General features: G+C 43.8%; 1 protein-coding gene across 14 annotated transcripts in view; it reads left to right on the top strand.

Moving 5' to 3' along the window:
- Nucleotides 1–17,890, top strand: part of PLCH1 (phospholipase C eta 1) — a 150,778-nt gene that overhangs the window by 104,542 nt on the left and 28,346 nt on the right. For all 14 annotated transcript variants that reach the window (XM_079977547.1, XM_079977548.1, XM_079977543.1 and 11 more), the window contains 3 exons: nt 6,195–6,302; nt 10,884–11,045; nt 16,016–16,084. In XM_079977547.1, coding sequence (XP_079833673.1) covers nt 6,195–6,302; nt 10,884–11,045; nt 16,016–16,084 — 339 coding nt within the window. The remainder of the gene's footprint in view (nt 1–6,194; nt 6,303–10,883; nt 11,046–16,015; nt 16,085–17,890) is intronic.

Genomic DNA, 17,890 nt, shown 5'->3' with positions numbered 1-17,890 from the left:
GAGGCACCACTGTACATCAATACAGCAAATGAGAAGCACAACTCTTGTTCCCATCCGTCTGTCTTGAGAGACAATGGAGTGTGCCTCTGGGGGTAAATCCAAGCTGCTGTGTTAGCAGCACCCAAGTGGCCTCCCTTGGGCAGAAGCCTGGACAGGGTGTGTGGAGGTCCTGGGTTGCCCAGACGACAAGACCCCCCTCTCGGCCTCACTGATCCATCCCAAAGAAAAGTAGAACAATACGTTTGGCACCAGCATGGCTGCAGGAGTTGCCAGAAGGAAGCCACCAAGGTGCCACCCAACCATCTTAGGGCCTCCACTCCAGGTTTTTGTAGGGTTTTGTCAGGGAACTGCCATCGGCTCAGAGGCGAGAAATAGAAGGGCAGTTGTGTTACAGGGAGCCTCCGAAAATCTTGCGAAGCAGTTCCTCTTCTGGGGAGGAGGAAAGCCCCACCTCCAGTGGAGAAAAGGTGCAAGGACCAGAGGATGCTGGTGGGAGCCTTAACGCTGCTCCTGGGCAAGCTGGACAGGAGGAAAACACGCCCTTGCCATCGCCCACCCTTTGCAGTAGTTTGAGGCGCAGAGAGGGGAGGAGACGTTTGGGGGTAACAAAACTCTTATGTTGGAGGAAGTCCCAAAAAAAGACCACTCCCGGATTCTGCTAGTGATTGAGCCAGAGATGAGCTTTGGGGCTCTTCACTGTAAATAGTTTGCACCAAAATAAAGCCTGTAAAACACAAGTCGGAGTCCTGCCTGGTTACTCTCGAGCAACCGCAACAGCCACCTGACAGGTTTGTTCCTTAACCTTTTCTTCTCCCAAAGATGTCCCACAAGGCAGCAGAGGAGAGGTCCATCTAACAGTCAAATTAAAATAAAGATAAGTAAAATGCAAGCAAGCAACACCCCCATCCCACAACCATAATGTTTTGTTTTTTTAAGTACCTGGTTTGATCGGAAACAACATAAAATCCACCCACCCCATTTGGACCACAACAGGAGCTACACCTTCATGGGAGATGAACTTGAAATTGTGTGAATCCTCTATGTAGTTTGTCCCTAAGTACCCTTGTATCTCATTTGCTTGGTGTATGTATGGTATGAAGCCAAGAGCAGCAATGATTTCCCTTATTGACTGTTCCATGTCCGTAAAGGGCTATAGAGCTTGAGACCAGGATACCTGAAAGTTCATCTAACCCTTTATATACCTAGCAAATCACTGCAACCTGCAAGTTAGGGCATCTTGCATATACCATCTTGTCAGGATATCAATTCTGAGCAATGTAGGAAGCAGGCCTTTAGTGCTGGGGAATCCTTTGGAATCCCCTCCCCTTGAATATTAGAAAGACACCATCTTTGTTGTCCTTTTGGTACCTACTGGAGACCTTCCTCTTTGAACAGGCCTTTTGAGATTTCTCCCAGTCTGCTTTGGCACTGGAGTTGTTTTAGAGATGTTTCTATTTGCTTTATCACTTGTTGTTTGCCACCCTGGGTTTCTTTGGGAGAAAGGGTGAGATAATAAATTTCTGTTAAAATTCTACTTTGGCATGTGTGCGGGGTTCTGTGCAGGATCCCCATTCAGCTGGCCGGCAGCGAAGGATTAATACCATCTGACAGAAAGCCAGAGCCAGAAAACTTGATGGCTTTTCTGAGTAGGAGAACCGTTCCAGTTTCTGACTGTGCCTTTCATGGAGCAGAGTTGCAGCTGCAGAGCTCCGCCTTGGGAATACAGCCAAGTTCAGTTTTGTTGTTGTTGCATATTTTCATTGGGGAAACAGCAATTTGACATCTGAGTTCTTTAAGATCTCTAGGGTGGGCACCACTGAGATCTGGTGCCTTTTTAGCCCTAGAGCGCCGTCTTTTGTTGTATTTGTTTGACTAGTTTTGTCAAGACACTCTCCCCTCCAAAAAAAAAGAAGAAGAAAAAAAAAAAAGATGTGCAGGCATAGATTTCTGTCCAGACATGTTCTGTATGAACATTAATGCAAAGAAGTAGTTTAGTTTCTCTGCAGACTCTCTGGCCCTCTTTCCCTAACCCTTTCATTCCTTTATCGTCTGATAGTCCAGTTGCTTTTCTTCTGTGTTTCCAGCTTTGGATCATTTGTCTCCATGTTCTTAGTAACAATATTCCTCCAATTGTCTTGGTTGCTTGTGTCCTTGCCAGCTTACAAATCTTTCGCTGGAGTTTTATGCCTGATTTGGGCAAGTCTTTGACTTCTTGAAAGAAGCTTCCTAATGGTTTCTGAATGGTTTTTGAAGGCAGCCCCAGAAAGAGCACAATTGCAATGTAACTAGTGGATATGCAACCATGGACAGGTTTGATTGTACCAAGGATGGCTCAACTGTCTAAGCCGGGCAGAAGCACTCCTGGAATGTTGCCACCACTTCTTTCTAGCCAGTCTCAAGGCAACTTTCTACTTCCCGAGTGTGACATTAGCTTGATCTGGTGGATTTTTATTTCCTCTTGATTCTGACTTGGATAAATAACATTGCAGTGGCGATCAAGTGATTTCAGTTGATGTGAGGAGAGCATCCTCTCTTATCACTTTTCACTTTTAATCAAAATCAGAGGCAGGTAAGCACATATTGCAAAATGTGCATTTAATTTCATGATCATCAGTCTCAGTCAGACCTTTCATTTTCATAGCATGCTCTCGAATACCACAGTTGATCTGCTCCTGCAAGGGAGATTTTGTCTCTTTGAATAATATTATTGATCCTGTAAGTCACTCTTGTACACCACTGATCAGTGGCCATTAACTGTTGCGCCAAGCAAGTAAAAAGATAACAGGTATATAAAGTAATAAACTGGTAGGTACTCTGTGTAGCAGTCTTGAAGTTAGCCGCTTAATCTGACCAAGTAACAATTCCTTCCAGATGAGTATTGCACTTGGAGAGATTGATCAAAAACACATTGGGTTATATTCCAACTAAGTTCTATTAAGAGTAGATCCATTGAAATTAATGGACCTATGTTAGCCATGCTCATTAATTTCAGTGGATCTGCTTTGAAGAGAATTCACATTGGATACAACCGCTTGGATGCAAATTATTCATCGGTATGGGTGCTGGTAATTTGATGGCCTTTCTCTTGCTACCTTCCTATAATCCTTTACTTGGAACGAGTCGTTCAGCCCTGTGTCTATATTGTATATCACTGGACATTCAGAAACACTCATGCAGAGATAGAATCATAGAAACATAGAGCTGGAAAAGACCTTTCAGGTCATCTAGTTAAGCACCCTACCCAATGATGGCAGGAAATCCAGAGCTAGATTTTGCCTCTGCTTGAGGACTTGCAATGCGGGAAATCCCAGGCCCCACTACCAAATTGATTCCACCATCTGACTCAAGAGTTTCCATCTAACTGGGGTCTCCAGCTGTTTTTGGAATACAATACCCATCACCCCTGACAACTGGTCCTTCTAGCTAGGGATGATGGGAGTTGTACTCCAACAACAGCTGGAGACCCAAGTTTGGGAAACTCTGATCTAGCTGCTCTTACCATCAGAAACTTTCTCTTTCTTTCTGCTCAACTGAAGTCTACCATAAGCCCATCAAATGTAGCCATAACCTCTGGGGCAGCGGAGAACAAGTCACCTTCTAGGTCAGTGGTGCTTTTAAAAGAAGATTAGAGAAATCCATGAAGGATAAAGCTCTCAATGGCTACGAACCCTGATGGTTTTGTTCTGCCTTTGCCATTTGCTGGAAGCCACAGGAGGAGAGAGACCTGCTGCTGCTGCTGCTCTCAGGTCCTCCTGCTTGCAGACTTCCCACAGGCATCCCTGGTTTAGTCTGACCTACCTCTTTTTTAGGGACGTGGGTGGCGCTGTGGGTTAAACCACAGAGCCTAGGACTTGCCGATCAGAAGATCGGCAATTCGAATCCCCGTGACGGGGTGAGCTCCCATTGCTCGGTCCCTGCTCCTGCCAACCTAGCAATTCGAAAGCACGTCAGAGTGTAAGTAGATAAATAGGTACTGCTCTGGCGGGAAAGTAAACAGCGTTTCCGTGTGCTGCTCTGGTTCTCCAGAAGCAGCTTAGTCATGTTGGCCACATGACCTGGAAGCTGTACGCCGGCTCCCTCAGCCAATAAAGCGAGATGAGTGCCGCAACCCCAGAGTCGGTCACGACTGGACCTAATGGTCAGGGGTCCCTTTACCTTTACCTTTTGCCTCTTTTTTAATAATATATAAAAATTAATTTATTTAGGTTTTTCAGATTAAAGTTTTACAATCACATACCCCAGGCATGTCCAACAGGTAGATCGTGATCTACTGATAGATTGTGGGGGTTTTCATGGTAGATCTCTGGCCCCCCAGTTATCTCCCCCCCCAAAAAGGGGAAAAAACAACTGTGGCTTCCTAAAGAAAGCTCAACAACTTTGGTCCATCTAATGACAATGGGTAGAACACTGCCATTTTTTTAAATATTGTGAGTAGATCGCAGTCTATTGGGAGTTGGACGTCCCTGACATACCCAATATACATCTCATGGACTTCCCTCCTCCCCTTTGTGGGTCCTATTGTTAATAATTTCCTTCTGCATCTCTTATGATAATTCAAACCTTTTACATCTCCATTATGTCCAAAATTCACCATTAAACTACAAGTGTGTTACTCCGATCGTACTAACGATTTTAGCTGTTTACAATGGTTTTTAAGATAAATTATAAATTTTCCCTGTTCCTTATTAAAATTTTGGTCTTCCTGATTTCTGATTCTTCCAGTCATTTTATCCATTTTAGAGTAAATGACCTACCTCAAAGGCTTGCCATGTGGCTATGAAGTCTTCTTGGGCTCCTTGGAAGAATGTAGGATAGAAATGTAATTTTTTAAAAAAGAAAAGCAATTGAAGAAATCATTTTTACAATAGTAACGGCTCCCTTGTAAAATATGTGCTGATTAGCGATGAATTGCATACAGACCCAAGCTTGGTGAAACTTTTGCATTTAGTACTGGATAAATGTGCATCAGTGTGCAGTGCAATCCTAACCTTGCTTCCTTATTTGCAGCCAATCTTGACGACGCTTAAGATATTCTGATGTAATGCTTAATGAAAATGAATGGTTGAATGAAAATGAACGGTGCAGCGTTTTGTCTTCATTAGTGCCGGAGATAGCAGAGCTGACTGTTTTTCCAGCTTGGCCAGTGGAACTGAAAGAATTTAGACCAAGGGTAGCCAACGTGGTGCTCTCAGTATGCTATCAGACTCCATCTTCCATCGCTGCTGGTCATTGGCTATCCTGGCTGGGGCTGATGGCAGCTGGGATGCAGCAACATCTGGGGGGGGGCACCCCATTGGCTACTTCAGATATGGACTGCAAAGTAATGCAAAACATGTAGCAGGGAGAGCATCTTCCTTGTCATTGTTATGTAATAATGACAAGCTTGTACCAAAACACTGACACTTGCGTACTGTATTATATAAAGTGATATCGCACTACGCTAAGTGGAACAAGCATGATTCTCCACATCTGGTGCTTGCAGGCCTGTTCTGACCCATTAGTGTCTGAAAGGCTCAAGATACTCATTTACAAGTATGTCAGCAATCCTTAGTGCACATCTGTCAGAAGCCAGGCTGAGCTTCTAATTTAGGACTGCCCAGTAAACTTCGAAATAAATCCTCATAGTTTGGTTCTCTGTGGGTGACACAGTGCGTAGCTCAGAATTAAAATTGAAATAGTGGCTAGGGTTTTTTAAAAAAAGAAAAGGAGGGAGGGAGAGAGAGCGCTTCATGCTAAAAACATAGTAATTTCCTGAATGCACACCAGATCAGAAACATATATCGGCTATATTCTGCAGGGATCACTGCAGGATCCAGCAGTGTGTCCAAATATTTCAGAAATTCATTGAATGAAAGAGCAGAGTGTATGTGTAATAACTGTGCAGGCCATTTGAAACTTGGAGGGACCGCAAACAATTTGGAAGATTTTAAAGAATATTTTGCAACCTTTCTTTAATAGAAATGGATGGGCTCCCTGCCATTTTGACTACGTAAGCGAGGGCATTCACAGACTGAACATCAGAAGCAGACAGAATTATTTGATGCCTGCATATTTTATAGAATCATCACGGAGGTCTTTAGATGATTTCAATATATTTTATCGTAAGGAAATATTTCTGCTGCATAATAAAGATGTACTCGATTTGGATTTCAAATGACTGTAGCAATTTTGTGCTGTAACGCTCATTTTTTCAGGGTAAAAAGCTGCCGTATAGTCTTGGAGCAGATGCTGAAGAAGGAGAGGTTTCTGATGAAGACAGCGCTGATGAAATTGAAGATGATTGCAAGTTGAAGGTTTCTTACGTAAGTGTGCTTAGCAACTTCCCTATAACTAATTTCCCAGCAGTTGCGTAGAGCTGCATTTCACACACAGCTTAAGTTGAAATGTGAATTGCATGTGACGTTTTCGCATTCAGGGATCTGAACCATGTTTTAATCGCCCTATTCTCACTTGCCTGAGTACCGAACATCCCTGTGGTGAGGCTCCATGCTGCTGAGGTGTGCTTCCGGGTACAAGAACTTCTTAGCCATACGTTGATATTCCCACTAACATAGATTTTAAGGTCCTTAAGGCAAGGGGCCTATCTCTTTTGAAACTCTGTAAAGTTTGATGTGTGTTGATGCTGCTGGGATAATGAGGATGATTAATCATGGCTTGGATCCAAATTGCCCTCTGGTGAAGAGAAAAGACTCCTTCTGTTGGTGGAAGGGACCAGCAGATCCAGCAGAGACTCCTTCTGGGGGAAAGGGAAAAAAACCTCTTCCTACTGCAATCCATCATATACCACCTTCTGCACTGCTTTGTAGGTTCCCTCAGTTCTCTAGACTTTTGAGAGACATAGGAAATTGGGAATAAATGAAAATTGCACTCCCCTTTTCTCCAGTACGGGTGTCCCATATGTGGAACTCTTCTCATGGAAACTGTGGATCCAACCCAGTTATATTCATTCTCATTCTCTCTCTCTCTATCTATCTATCTATCTATCTATCTATCTCTGTATATAATTTATATATGGACACTGAGATCCAGCACCGAGGGCCTTCTGGCGGTTCCCTCATTGTGAGAAGTAAGGTTACAGGGAACCAGGCAGAGGGCCTTCTCGGTAGTGGCGCCTGCCCTGTGGAACGCCCTCCCAGCAGATGTCAAAGCAATAAACAACTATTTTACTTTTAGAAGACAACTGAAGGCAGCCCTCTTTAGGGAAGTTTTTAATGTCTGATGCTGTGCTGTTTTTAATATTCAGTTGGAAGCCGCTCAGAGATGGGCGGGGTATAAATAAATTATTATTATTATTATTATTATTATTATTATTATTAGTGTGTGTGTGTACACACACAGTTCTCATGAGAAGAGTTCCACATATGAGACACCACACACACACACAGAGTAAAGGACCCCTGGATGGTTAGGTCCAGTCAAAGGCAACTATGGGATGTGGCACTCATCTCACTTCAGGCCAAGGGACAGCTTTCCAGGTCATGTGGCCAGCATGACTAAACTGCTTCTGGAGCACGGAAGAAATGCTGTTTACCTTCCTGCCAGAGTGGTACCTATTTATCTACTTGCACTTGTGTGCTTTTGAACTGCTAGTTTGGCAGAAGCAGGGACAGAGCAACGGAGGCTCACCTTGTCGTACAGATTCAAACTGCCAACCTTCTGATCAGCAAGCCCAGGAGGCTTAGTGGTTTAGACCACAGCGCCACCTGTGTCTGTGTGTGTGTGTGTGTGTGTGTGTGTGTGTGTATCTCCCTTGTTTCTTCACCATGTTGTACATTGAATGTTTGTTTCTTCTGTCTGCACTGTTAGGGTGTGAAACATAAGACGCTGGCAAGTTAGCAATGTCATGTGACTTTAAGTAGTCAAGCTCGTTAAGTTGTTAAGTTGCTCAGTATATAAAGAGTGTTTGTTTTCTCTGCCTGTGGGGCATGAAGCAAAATGTCTGAAAGCTCCGGAGGTGTTTCTGTTATCTTTCTGCAATAAACCTGTCTTTGGAAAGACAGGCTTCCCTGTGTCGTTATTTCCTTGCTGCTGAGACTCTGAAGCATGTACTGCAACAAGAATCTCTGCACTGGACTTAATCAATGCTCTGCAAAGAGAACTGTTGCTGGTTGCGCAGCGGAAGCGTTTACTGGACCAGTACACAGACTCTCTTATGCACTTGCTCTTCTTTCCTCTTGCTGTTTTCCATTTGTGTCTTGTCTGGAAGTAGATTTTTGAAAAAATGAAATCTTTTGCTCGGTGGCAATGCAGCAAGGCTGCTCAGTCATGAACAGATGGTTTGTTCCAGCTCAGAAGAGTTCATACTTGACTGGCTCAAAATATTTCACATGTATTTATAATCTTTTACCAGTCTGGTAGAGAGTTGGTTCGTCTAGGCAACTGGCAAGGTGACTCTAGTGATTTGCAGGTCAGCATGTGACGGTGTGGATTTTGGTTTCTCATTCTCCACCTTGCCCACAGTGGAGCACTTATGTTTACCAAGATGCCTGCAAAATGAGCTCTTTCCTGCCTCTTTCCTAATTTGCATCAGCTAGTGGGACATAAACATTTCGCAAGCAGGCTGGGAATTGTTTTGCTGCTTTAGATATTACAGGGCCCCATCAGATTTGGTTCAGAGAGAGAGCACCAGATGCTCATAATACTGTTCCTCTCTTAAGCACTTTTACCACAGGGTACTTCAAGATTATCTGGCACTGCAGCATTGTCTTACATTTATGCATAAAAGGGACCAAACTGAAATCAGATGAACACATTAATACTTAACAGACATGAGGGAACCTTGAGAGCATTCCCATTTTGATAAACCGTTTCCTAAACGGTTGTTTCAAATGGTGAAGCGCAGAACGCTGCACAACACTGAATCACCCCTTTTGTGCCCTCTGTGAGATTGTCTTCCGCAGAGAGATGATTTGTCTTTGGGTGCTCAAAGCACAAGGCAGAGAAAATGCACGCAGTGACCCAAGAAGTTATATCCCCTCAGTGCCACCTCTGCACGAACACATTGTATTTTCCTGTAGCAACAGCTCCAAAGCCACAGTGGAGACCAGGAAATGCTACTTAGGGAACAAGATCGATGACTCAGAGCAGGGCTTTTAGTGTGGCTGTTCTATGGAAGAGCATTCCTGTCAAAATACGACAGGTGCCCACTGCCCACACTTTCTGGAAGCAGTTGGAGGCATTTTAGACTTTCCTAGCTAGATAAATGGGTCTTTACCATGAATATTTATTATGTATGGTTTTCATTGAGGTGGTTGTTTAGAAGGCAATTAATAAATCAAGTGATGATAATAAAAATAATAATACCTAGCCAGAAGCATGGGTGTGTTTGCCGCATCCCACTTTCTTGTCCTGCTCTAAAAAGGAACCCGGGTTAAGTATAAAGCTACTGAATATTTCAGGCTAACATTGTGGATAGCATCACATTTCCATTTCTTCACTCTTGCACTCTCTGAATCTGCTGTAGAGGCTCCCCTAACCCTCTAGAGCTGACTATGAGTTGCACACAGGGAAGTTCCTTGCATCTCCTGTAGCATCAGATACAGCACTCTGTTAATTTCATTCGTCTACTCAAACATCTGCATATTCATTGTAACGGTTTAGTTGAGCCCTCCCCTTCCCAGTGGGAAATGGTGCTCGGTGTGTCATTGGCAACCAAGGAGAGGCCTTGCAGATCACCTCTTGTGTTTCCCTGCTCTACGCATATGTCCATGAAGCCATCACATGACCACTTCCCCATAAGAAGCCCTCTAAACCACATTGGCTCTAGGTATATCCTAAGTATTTCTGAGGGATCCTCATGTTCATCAGTTTATTTCCAGGTAGCTTTGGTTGTGTTGTTCTAAAAAAGAGCTCATCTGTTTTGTCTCTGTGGTTGGTTTTCCCCACCCCACTCCCAATTTATGTATCTCATTAAAAAATGTTATCTAGGTGACACAGTAAAATAGATAGAATTAAAAGCAACAATGCAAACCCTTGCTGAAGCTAAGCCAGCAATAGATAAAATCCATCCATAAAATCCTATATAGACAGACATGAATTCACACTCCAGCAACCAGTCCTACAGAAGTGACAGATCTTACTGCTAAGATAATGTACCCCAGCTGTCGGAAACCTGGTGGCCCAAAGATCTATTGGACAAGAACTCTCATCAGCCTTGGCCAGTAGCTGGGTCTGTAGTCTAAAATTTATGGAGAGGCCTAGGTTAGTGAAGGGACACGGGTGGTGCTGTGGTCTAAACCACAGAGCCTAGGGCTTGCCAATCAGAAGGTTAGCAGTTCTAATCTCCGCGACGGGGTGAGCTCCTGTTGTTCGGTCCCAGTTCCTGCCAACCTAGCAGTTCGAAAGCATGGCAGAGTGCAAGTAGATAAATAGGTACCACTCCAGCGGAAAGGTAAACTGCATTTCCTTGCGCTGCTCTGGTTCGCCAGAGCAGTCATGCTGGCCACATGACCTGGAAGCTGTCTGCGGACAAATGCTGGCTCCCTCTGCCTATAGAGCGAGATGAGCGCCGCAACCCCAGAGTCGTCCGCGACTGGACCTAATGGTCAGGGGTACCTTTACCTTTAGGTTAGTGAAGGCTGACAGCCCATTGAGTGAGGCAGTCCCCAAATTTGTAAGGGAAATGCTGAGGGAGGATTGAATCTTTAGGGAAAGTGACACCGGTTTTTATTGCCACCCCAGGAGTTCTAACAGGCAGAATATTAGAATGAAACCTTGAAGAGATTTTATTTTCCTTTTTTACACAAATTCACTACTACTGCAAAGAACCTGTAGGGAGAATCAGTTTACTTGGGAGTGGAAACAACTACCCTGCTCTGTTTGCTTAAGAAAAGAAAAAAAATATCCACTGAGCATTTTGCATTGGTCTGACTGATCTATTTCAGAGTAATGGCACCACTGAGCACCAGATGGAATCTTTTATAAGGAAGAAACTTGAATCCTTGCTAAAAGAGTCTCAGATCAGGGACAAAGAAGACCCTGACAGCTACACGGTGAGAGCACTCTTAAAAGCAACACACGAAGGTTTAAATGTAAACTTCAAACAGGTAAGATTTATCTTTCTTCCCCTCCCCCTTTCTACTGAGTTCTTCTAGCATTGTTGAGATGAGGTTAGCATTCATTGCAGGTTTGCCATGAGAAAGAAATAGTCATGCTTCATTTTATATAAGAAATGTCTCTCAGTGAAATTTGCAAAATCCATTGTATAGGAGCTGCTTTTAAACAGAAGTTACTTTCCCACCTCCAAAAACCAAATAAAATAAGGACGCAGCATACCTTTGTATTTATGTATGTATTTGCAAATAAAGATTTACAGTGGATGTTCTGGGTGAGAATGATAGTTCCACATTTGGTTCTTTTCTGGAAAATAGGAGCTGCAGAAAATGCATCCGAATCACCTATAATGTGACCTACCAGGATGTTTAGGAAAAACAGTAGAAGTGTTTTAATTTAGGAAGGTATTCAATGTGACTCATGGCTAATGGTATTGTGTGGAATGACTTGCAGTTGTGCCAAACCATGGCTGTGCCAAACCATGATTGGTTTGAAGCAGATTTGCAAACCATTGTCTACACTAACTATGATTTGCCGTATCTGAATTAGGAAACCATCGTTAATAGCTATTGATTTGCCTCAGAAATCTGCCTTGCCATAGAATCCAGCCAGATGGGTATAAATAATAAATTGTTGTTGTTATTGTTATAGTGCTGACAGGACTTTAAGTGTCTCTCAGCAGTGGTTCACTAAGCCTGCTTGAAAACATCCACAGCTTCACTTTCCAGGCTGCACACGATCTACCATACAGTGGCTTGTATCCTCCACAATGGAATAACATTAAATTATACTGACAAAAGACATAATAATGACAAAATTATATGTGGCATCCTAAAACCAAATTTGAATCTTATCTGCCCCACAGCGCCACTCTCCCTGCCCTATCATACAGCTCGGGACTAAGTTATTGAGAGACTGCCTGATCCCTTGTATCCCCAGTTGGTTCCAAAGAGATCAGAAACTTGATCTGTCTTGGAGCAGAGATTTCAGTGTGGCTGCCCCTATTCTGTGGAAGACCCCTGTCAGAATATGACAGGTGCCCACAATCTACACTTTTTGAAACATCTGAAGACATCTTTTGTTCTGACAAGCTTGACCTAGCTGGATTATAGGTCTCTGCCATTGGTGTTTACTCTTACCATTTTTTAATTTATTTGCTGTTATTTTCTGTGATATTTTTTAGCTGTTTCTATTGTATTGTGTAGATCGCCTTGAGACATATATGTGGAAGGTGATTAACTAATCAATAGTATCGCCATCTTAGACTGTATAATCATCCGTCATGGGAATGGTACTGTGCGAACCCCCCCCCCCCATTAAAATTGTCTCAAGAAGCAGGTCAAGAAACATTTTATCATGAACCTAAATAAATATAGCATTAAAAAAAGCAATGAATGGCAGAAGATGTACTAAAAGAGATTGCGAGACCATTTGGGAAATCATTCACAACCTATAGTCTTTTCGAAGCAACTTTGAAATTGTGTGCTAAATATTTGATTCTTATTCCTTTAAAAGTTCTGAAAGGTGTCCTGCAGGGTCATGTTAAAAATATTTTTTTTCTGTTGGAGGCATAGACCTTTAAGGGACATACAAAGGGGAATATTTCCTTTGACTGTCAAAAAGTCCATATGTCTTCTCTTCTCTGGTGCCAGCAGCTAACACTCCTTTCTTAGCCCTAAGCGTTCGGCTCAAAGACTCTTGTCAGCGACTTTTAAATAAAGAAATATATAGTTGCACACCAAGTGCCAGCTTTTCCCTCTGTTCCTTCCATGCCCGCTCACATGGAGAGGTTTAAATCTTTTGAGCAACTGAGGCCCTATCTGCACTTTACGTTTAAAGCAGTATCAAGCCACTTTAATGGTCATGGCTTCCTGGGAACTGTTGTTTGTTAAAGACGATGAGAGTTCTTGGGAGATCCCTAGTCTCCTCACAGAGCTACAATTTCCAGAGTGATTTAACAATCCTTCCCTCTGTGCAGGGAACTCTTTATCCCCACAACATCCCTGTGAGGTTGGATTAGTTTGAGAGGCGGTGGGTGGCCGAAGGTCAGTGTAGTGTAGTGGTTAAGAGCGGTGGACTCGTAATCTGGTGAACCGGGTTCGCGTCTCCACTCCTCCACATGCAGCTGCTGGGTGACCTTGGGCCAGTCACACTTCTTTGAAGTCTCTCAGCCCCACTCATCTCACAGAGTGTTTGTTGTGGGGGAGGAAGGGAAAGGAGAATGTTAGCCGCTTTGAGACTCCTGAAGGGGAGTGAAAGGTGGGATATCAAATCCAAACTCCTCCTCCACTCAGCTCCATGGCTGAATGCGAATTTGCAATTTGTACCCTTCTCTACCCTTTTCTGTCACATAAATTGCTATACCACACTGGCTTTTCTTATTTCTTTTCATTATTGCAGCAGCGACATAAACATCAAAACCAAGCAGAGAGCAAAACAATCCAATCAAACCAGTTAGTGAAAACAAGCAGCCAAATCAGTGGGCAAAGACCTTTGCCATTTGACAGAAGACCACTACATGGAGCCCAGCAAGCCTAGGTCAAACTAGGGATTGTGGGAATGTTGTGGATAGTAGGAGAGGATCCTTCCTCACTCATGCTAGTGAGCTAGTAGCAGAGCACATTCCCTTATACATTGCAGGAAGCTAGTTGATGGATTCATGAGAATCATTTCAGTTAAGCAATCCAGTCTCGCTTGTCCAGAGTGGATTGTTCCTGGTACAGTGGTGCCTCGCAAGACAAAAAGAATCCGTTCCGAGAGTCTCTTCGTCTTGCGGTTTTTTCGTCTTGCGAAGCAAGCCCATTAGCGGCTTAGCGGATTAGCGCTATTAGCGGCTTAGCGGATCAGCTGATAAGCGGCTTAGCGGATCAGCTGATAAGCGGCTTAGCGGATCAGCTGTTAAGCAGCCTAGCAGATCAGCTGATAAGCGGCTTAGCGGATCAGCTGTTAAGCAGCTTAGCAGATCAGCTGATAAGCTGCTTAGTGGCTTAGCGGATCAGCTGATTAGCGGCTTAGCGGCTTAGAAAAAGGGGGGTGAAAGGGAAAAAAACTGCAGAAACTCGCAAGACATTTTCGTCTTGTGAAGCAAGCCCATAGGAAATTCGTTTTGCGAAGCACCTCCAAAACGGAAAACCCTTTCGTCTAGCGGGTTTTCCGTCTTGCGAGGCATTCGTCTTGCGGGCACCACTGTAAATCCCCATTAAGGTAAAGGTAAAGGTACCCCTGCCCATACGGGCCAGTCTTGACAGACTCTGGGGTTGTGCGCCCATCTCACTTAAGAGGCCAGGGGCCAGCGCTGTCCGGAGACACTTCCGGGTCACGTGGCCAGCGTGACATCGCTGCTCTGGCCAGAGCCCGAGCCCGAGCCAGAGCCGCACACGGAAACGCCGTTTACCTTCCCGCTGGTAAGCGGTCCCTATTTATCTACTTGCACCCGGAGGTGCTTTCGAACTGCTAGGTTGGCAGGCGCTGGGACCGAGCAGTGGGAGCGCACCCCGCCGCAGGGATTCGAACCGCCGACCTTTCGATCGGCAAGCCCTAGGCGCTGAGGCTTTAACCCGCAGTGCCACCTGCGTCACCTGTAAATCCCCATTAGTCCTCTCTTAAAAACAATAATGACACAACAGTCTTCTTTTAAAAGTAACAATAAGGTTTACTTACATTCAGTTCACAGTATGGTCCTGAAGGCAGACTTTATCTTGTAGTTACCGTTACACAAAAAAGTGTGGGTTCATCCTCTGTGAGGGATGAGCCCATGTGCTGCTGGCCGAGAGCCAGCAGACAGCAAAAGGCAAAATGGAGAGAAGGGATCAAGAGAGAGAGATGGCTGTGTGACTGGCCCTTTTGAAGGGTCTGCCAGGGTCACGCCCATCTACCTGGTCACACCCAGGGGGAGGATGCTCCAGACCAGGTGTGACAGGAAGTCCTCCTGGCTGGAGCAACATTCCCCTGTGTGTCCACTCTGGGCAAACAGGACATGTTGTATTTGAGTGCTTCTGTGATGTTACATCCCACAGGGATGAGTAATGTCCCCGGAAGAGGAAACTGAAAGTGATGCTTAATGTTAAATAGGCATCATTTGCTAGTGCATATGAAGATGAAGGGGTGGAAGAGCTGTGAGTGAACTATGCTCTCCTCCCTGCATGTGCTGAAGAAATACCTTGGGCTGTATCCTGCATCCTGAACTGGAAATAAATATTTGGAAAAGTAGGTTTGAGTTTGTCGAGCTTGACTAGCCAAAAAAAGAAAAGAAAGGAGAAACCATTACTTGTTCTTCACAAAAAAAAAGCTAATGGAAAATACATTTCTGCCACAGGCTGCGCATTTATGTAACTGGAAGGATTTGTGCTGTGAATAGTTGAGGCGGTGTATTTCAGTGCCTCTTTTCAGCTCTTCAAAGAGATAAAGGGATGTGATGTTCTGACAGCAACACTGGGTCCTGCCACAGATCATCAAACTGATGACCCAGGGGAACTCTCTCACAGCAAACCTCAGGTGGCCTAGCAAACATCGCTTCTGTCTCTGTGTCTTTGGGTTGTGTGCATGTTTTTTTATTTATTCCCTGTTTATCTACAGGTTTTGGAAGTGTGAGGTTTGATATGTTTGTTCACTTGGATCACACTTTCATTTTTGATTCCTCTTAAGTTGACTCTTCTTTTTCCTCTCTTTATCTGGGCACCAGATATCTGCTTCATTTGCATTCCTGCGACCCCTTCAAAGAACTTAATTATTGGGAGTACAGACACAAGCTAAATATTATAGTCTTTGCTGAAATATATAATATTTAGCTTATACTCTGTGATGAGAGTTCTGGTCCGAAACATGAGGGGAGCCTCAGTTTGGGGAAGGCTGATTTTCACATATAGTCCCATTCTTCTGGGAGCAAATACAATACATGTGTTTACTATATAAAAAAACCCCATTTCCTTGGTCGTTGGGTTATTTGCTTATTTTGCTTCCATAGAACTCGGATGTAAAAGATACTGGCAAGAAATCCCACAGTAGACTAATGAGCAATTTTGGTAAACATAAGGTAAGCAGAGCTAAAACTTCCACCTATGTTTTGCATGATTATAATAATAATTATTATTTTATTTCTAGAGCGGCTTCTGTGTACATATTGCTTTACATAGAACAGGTATGACAAGTCCCAACCTCCAAGGGGCTTGCAATCTGAAACATTTGTGGGGAAACGTGCTCCTGAAGGTAGGAGTCTATCAATTGATGAAGATGATCATCCAAATGTCATAGACCAAATGGAGCAAACAGCACGCAGACCTAGTGGTGGGAGGAAAAAATCCTTAAATAAGAGACACGGGGGAATGATTAATGGACTTCAGTGTCTGTACACTAATGCGCAAAGCATGGCAAATAAACAAGATGAGCTTGAGCTCTTGGTACAGGAAACTAAATATGACATAATAGGCATCACTGAAACCTGGTGGGATAAGTCCCACGATTGGAATGTAATAATGGAGGGATACAATCTATTTCAGAGAAACAGACCAGACAAGAAAGGAGGAGGAGTGGCGTTATATGTCAGGGATGTGTATACCTGTGAAGAGATCCAAGATTTAGAACCTCAAAGCCAAAGTGAGAGCATTTGGGTCAAAATTAAGGGAGAGAAGAATAACAGTGACCTCATTGTGGGAGTTTACTATAGATCCCCAAGCCAAACGGAGGACATAGATGATGCCTTCCTGGAACAGATGGCCAAGCATGCAAAAGGAAGGGAGATAGTAGTAATGGGGGACTTCAATAACCCGGATATTTGTTGGATGTCAAACTCAGCCAAGAGCATAAGGTCAAACAGATTCCTCACTGGCCTTGCAGACAACTTGATTGTCCAGAAAGTGGGAGAAGCAACAAGAGGAACAGCCATTTTAGATCTGGTCCTAACCAATGTTGATGACCTGGTTAGTGGGGTAGAAGTGGAAGGATCATTAGGCGCAAGTGATCATGCTCTTCTGAAGTTTACTATACAGCGGAAAGGAGCAGCCAAGCATACTAGGACTCAATTTCTTGACTTTAAGAAAGCCAACTTCATAAAACTTAGGGAAGTGCTGGCTGAGATCCCATGGACAGTAATACTAAAAGGAAAGGGAGTTCATGATGGTTGGGAGTTTGTTAAGAGGGAGATAGTAAAAGCACAACTTCAGGCAATACCAATGAGACGGAAACATGGAAGGTACCTAAAGAAGCCAGGGTGGCTATCTAAAGAACTTTTAACTGAGTTAAGATTAAAAAAGGATGTGTACAAAAAATGGAAAAGGGGGGAAACCACCACAGAGGAATTCAAACATATAGCCAGCACGTGTAGACACAAAGTCAGAAAAGCTAAAGCACAGAATGAACTCGGGCTTGCTAGAGAGGTTAAAAGCAACAAAAAAGGCTTTTATGGGTATGTTCATAGCAAAAGGAAGAACAAAGAAACAGTGGGGTCACTCAGAGGAGAAGATGGTGAAATGCAAACAGGGGACACAGAAAGGGTTGAACTCCTCAATGCCTTCTTTGCCTCAGTCTTCTCCGATAAAGAAAACAATGCCCGACCTGAAGAATTTGGAGCAAATGATTCAGCAGAGGAAACACAGCCCAGAATAACTAAGGAGATAGTACAAGAATACTTGGCTAGTTTAGATGTATTCAAGTCTCCAGGGCCAGATGAACTGCATCCAAGAGTATTAAAAGAACTGGCAGATGTGATCTCAGAACCACTGGCAGTCATCTTTGAGAATTCCTGGAGAACAGGCAAAGTCCGGCAGACTGGAGGAGGGCAAATGTTGTCCCTATTTTCAAAAAGGGGAAAAGAGAGGACCCAAATAATTACCGCCCAGTCAGT

The sequence above is a fragment of the Podarcis cretensis genome (genome assembly GCF_951804945.1).
Source record: "Podarcis cretensis genome assembly, chromosome: 5".
Taxonomy (NCBI): Eukaryota; Metazoa; Chordata; class Lepidosauria; order Squamata; family Lacertidae; genus Podarcis; species Podarcis cretensis.
The sequence above is the reverse complement of the archived record's forward strand: the minus strand, read 5'-3'. Positions and strand labels throughout refer to the sequence as shown.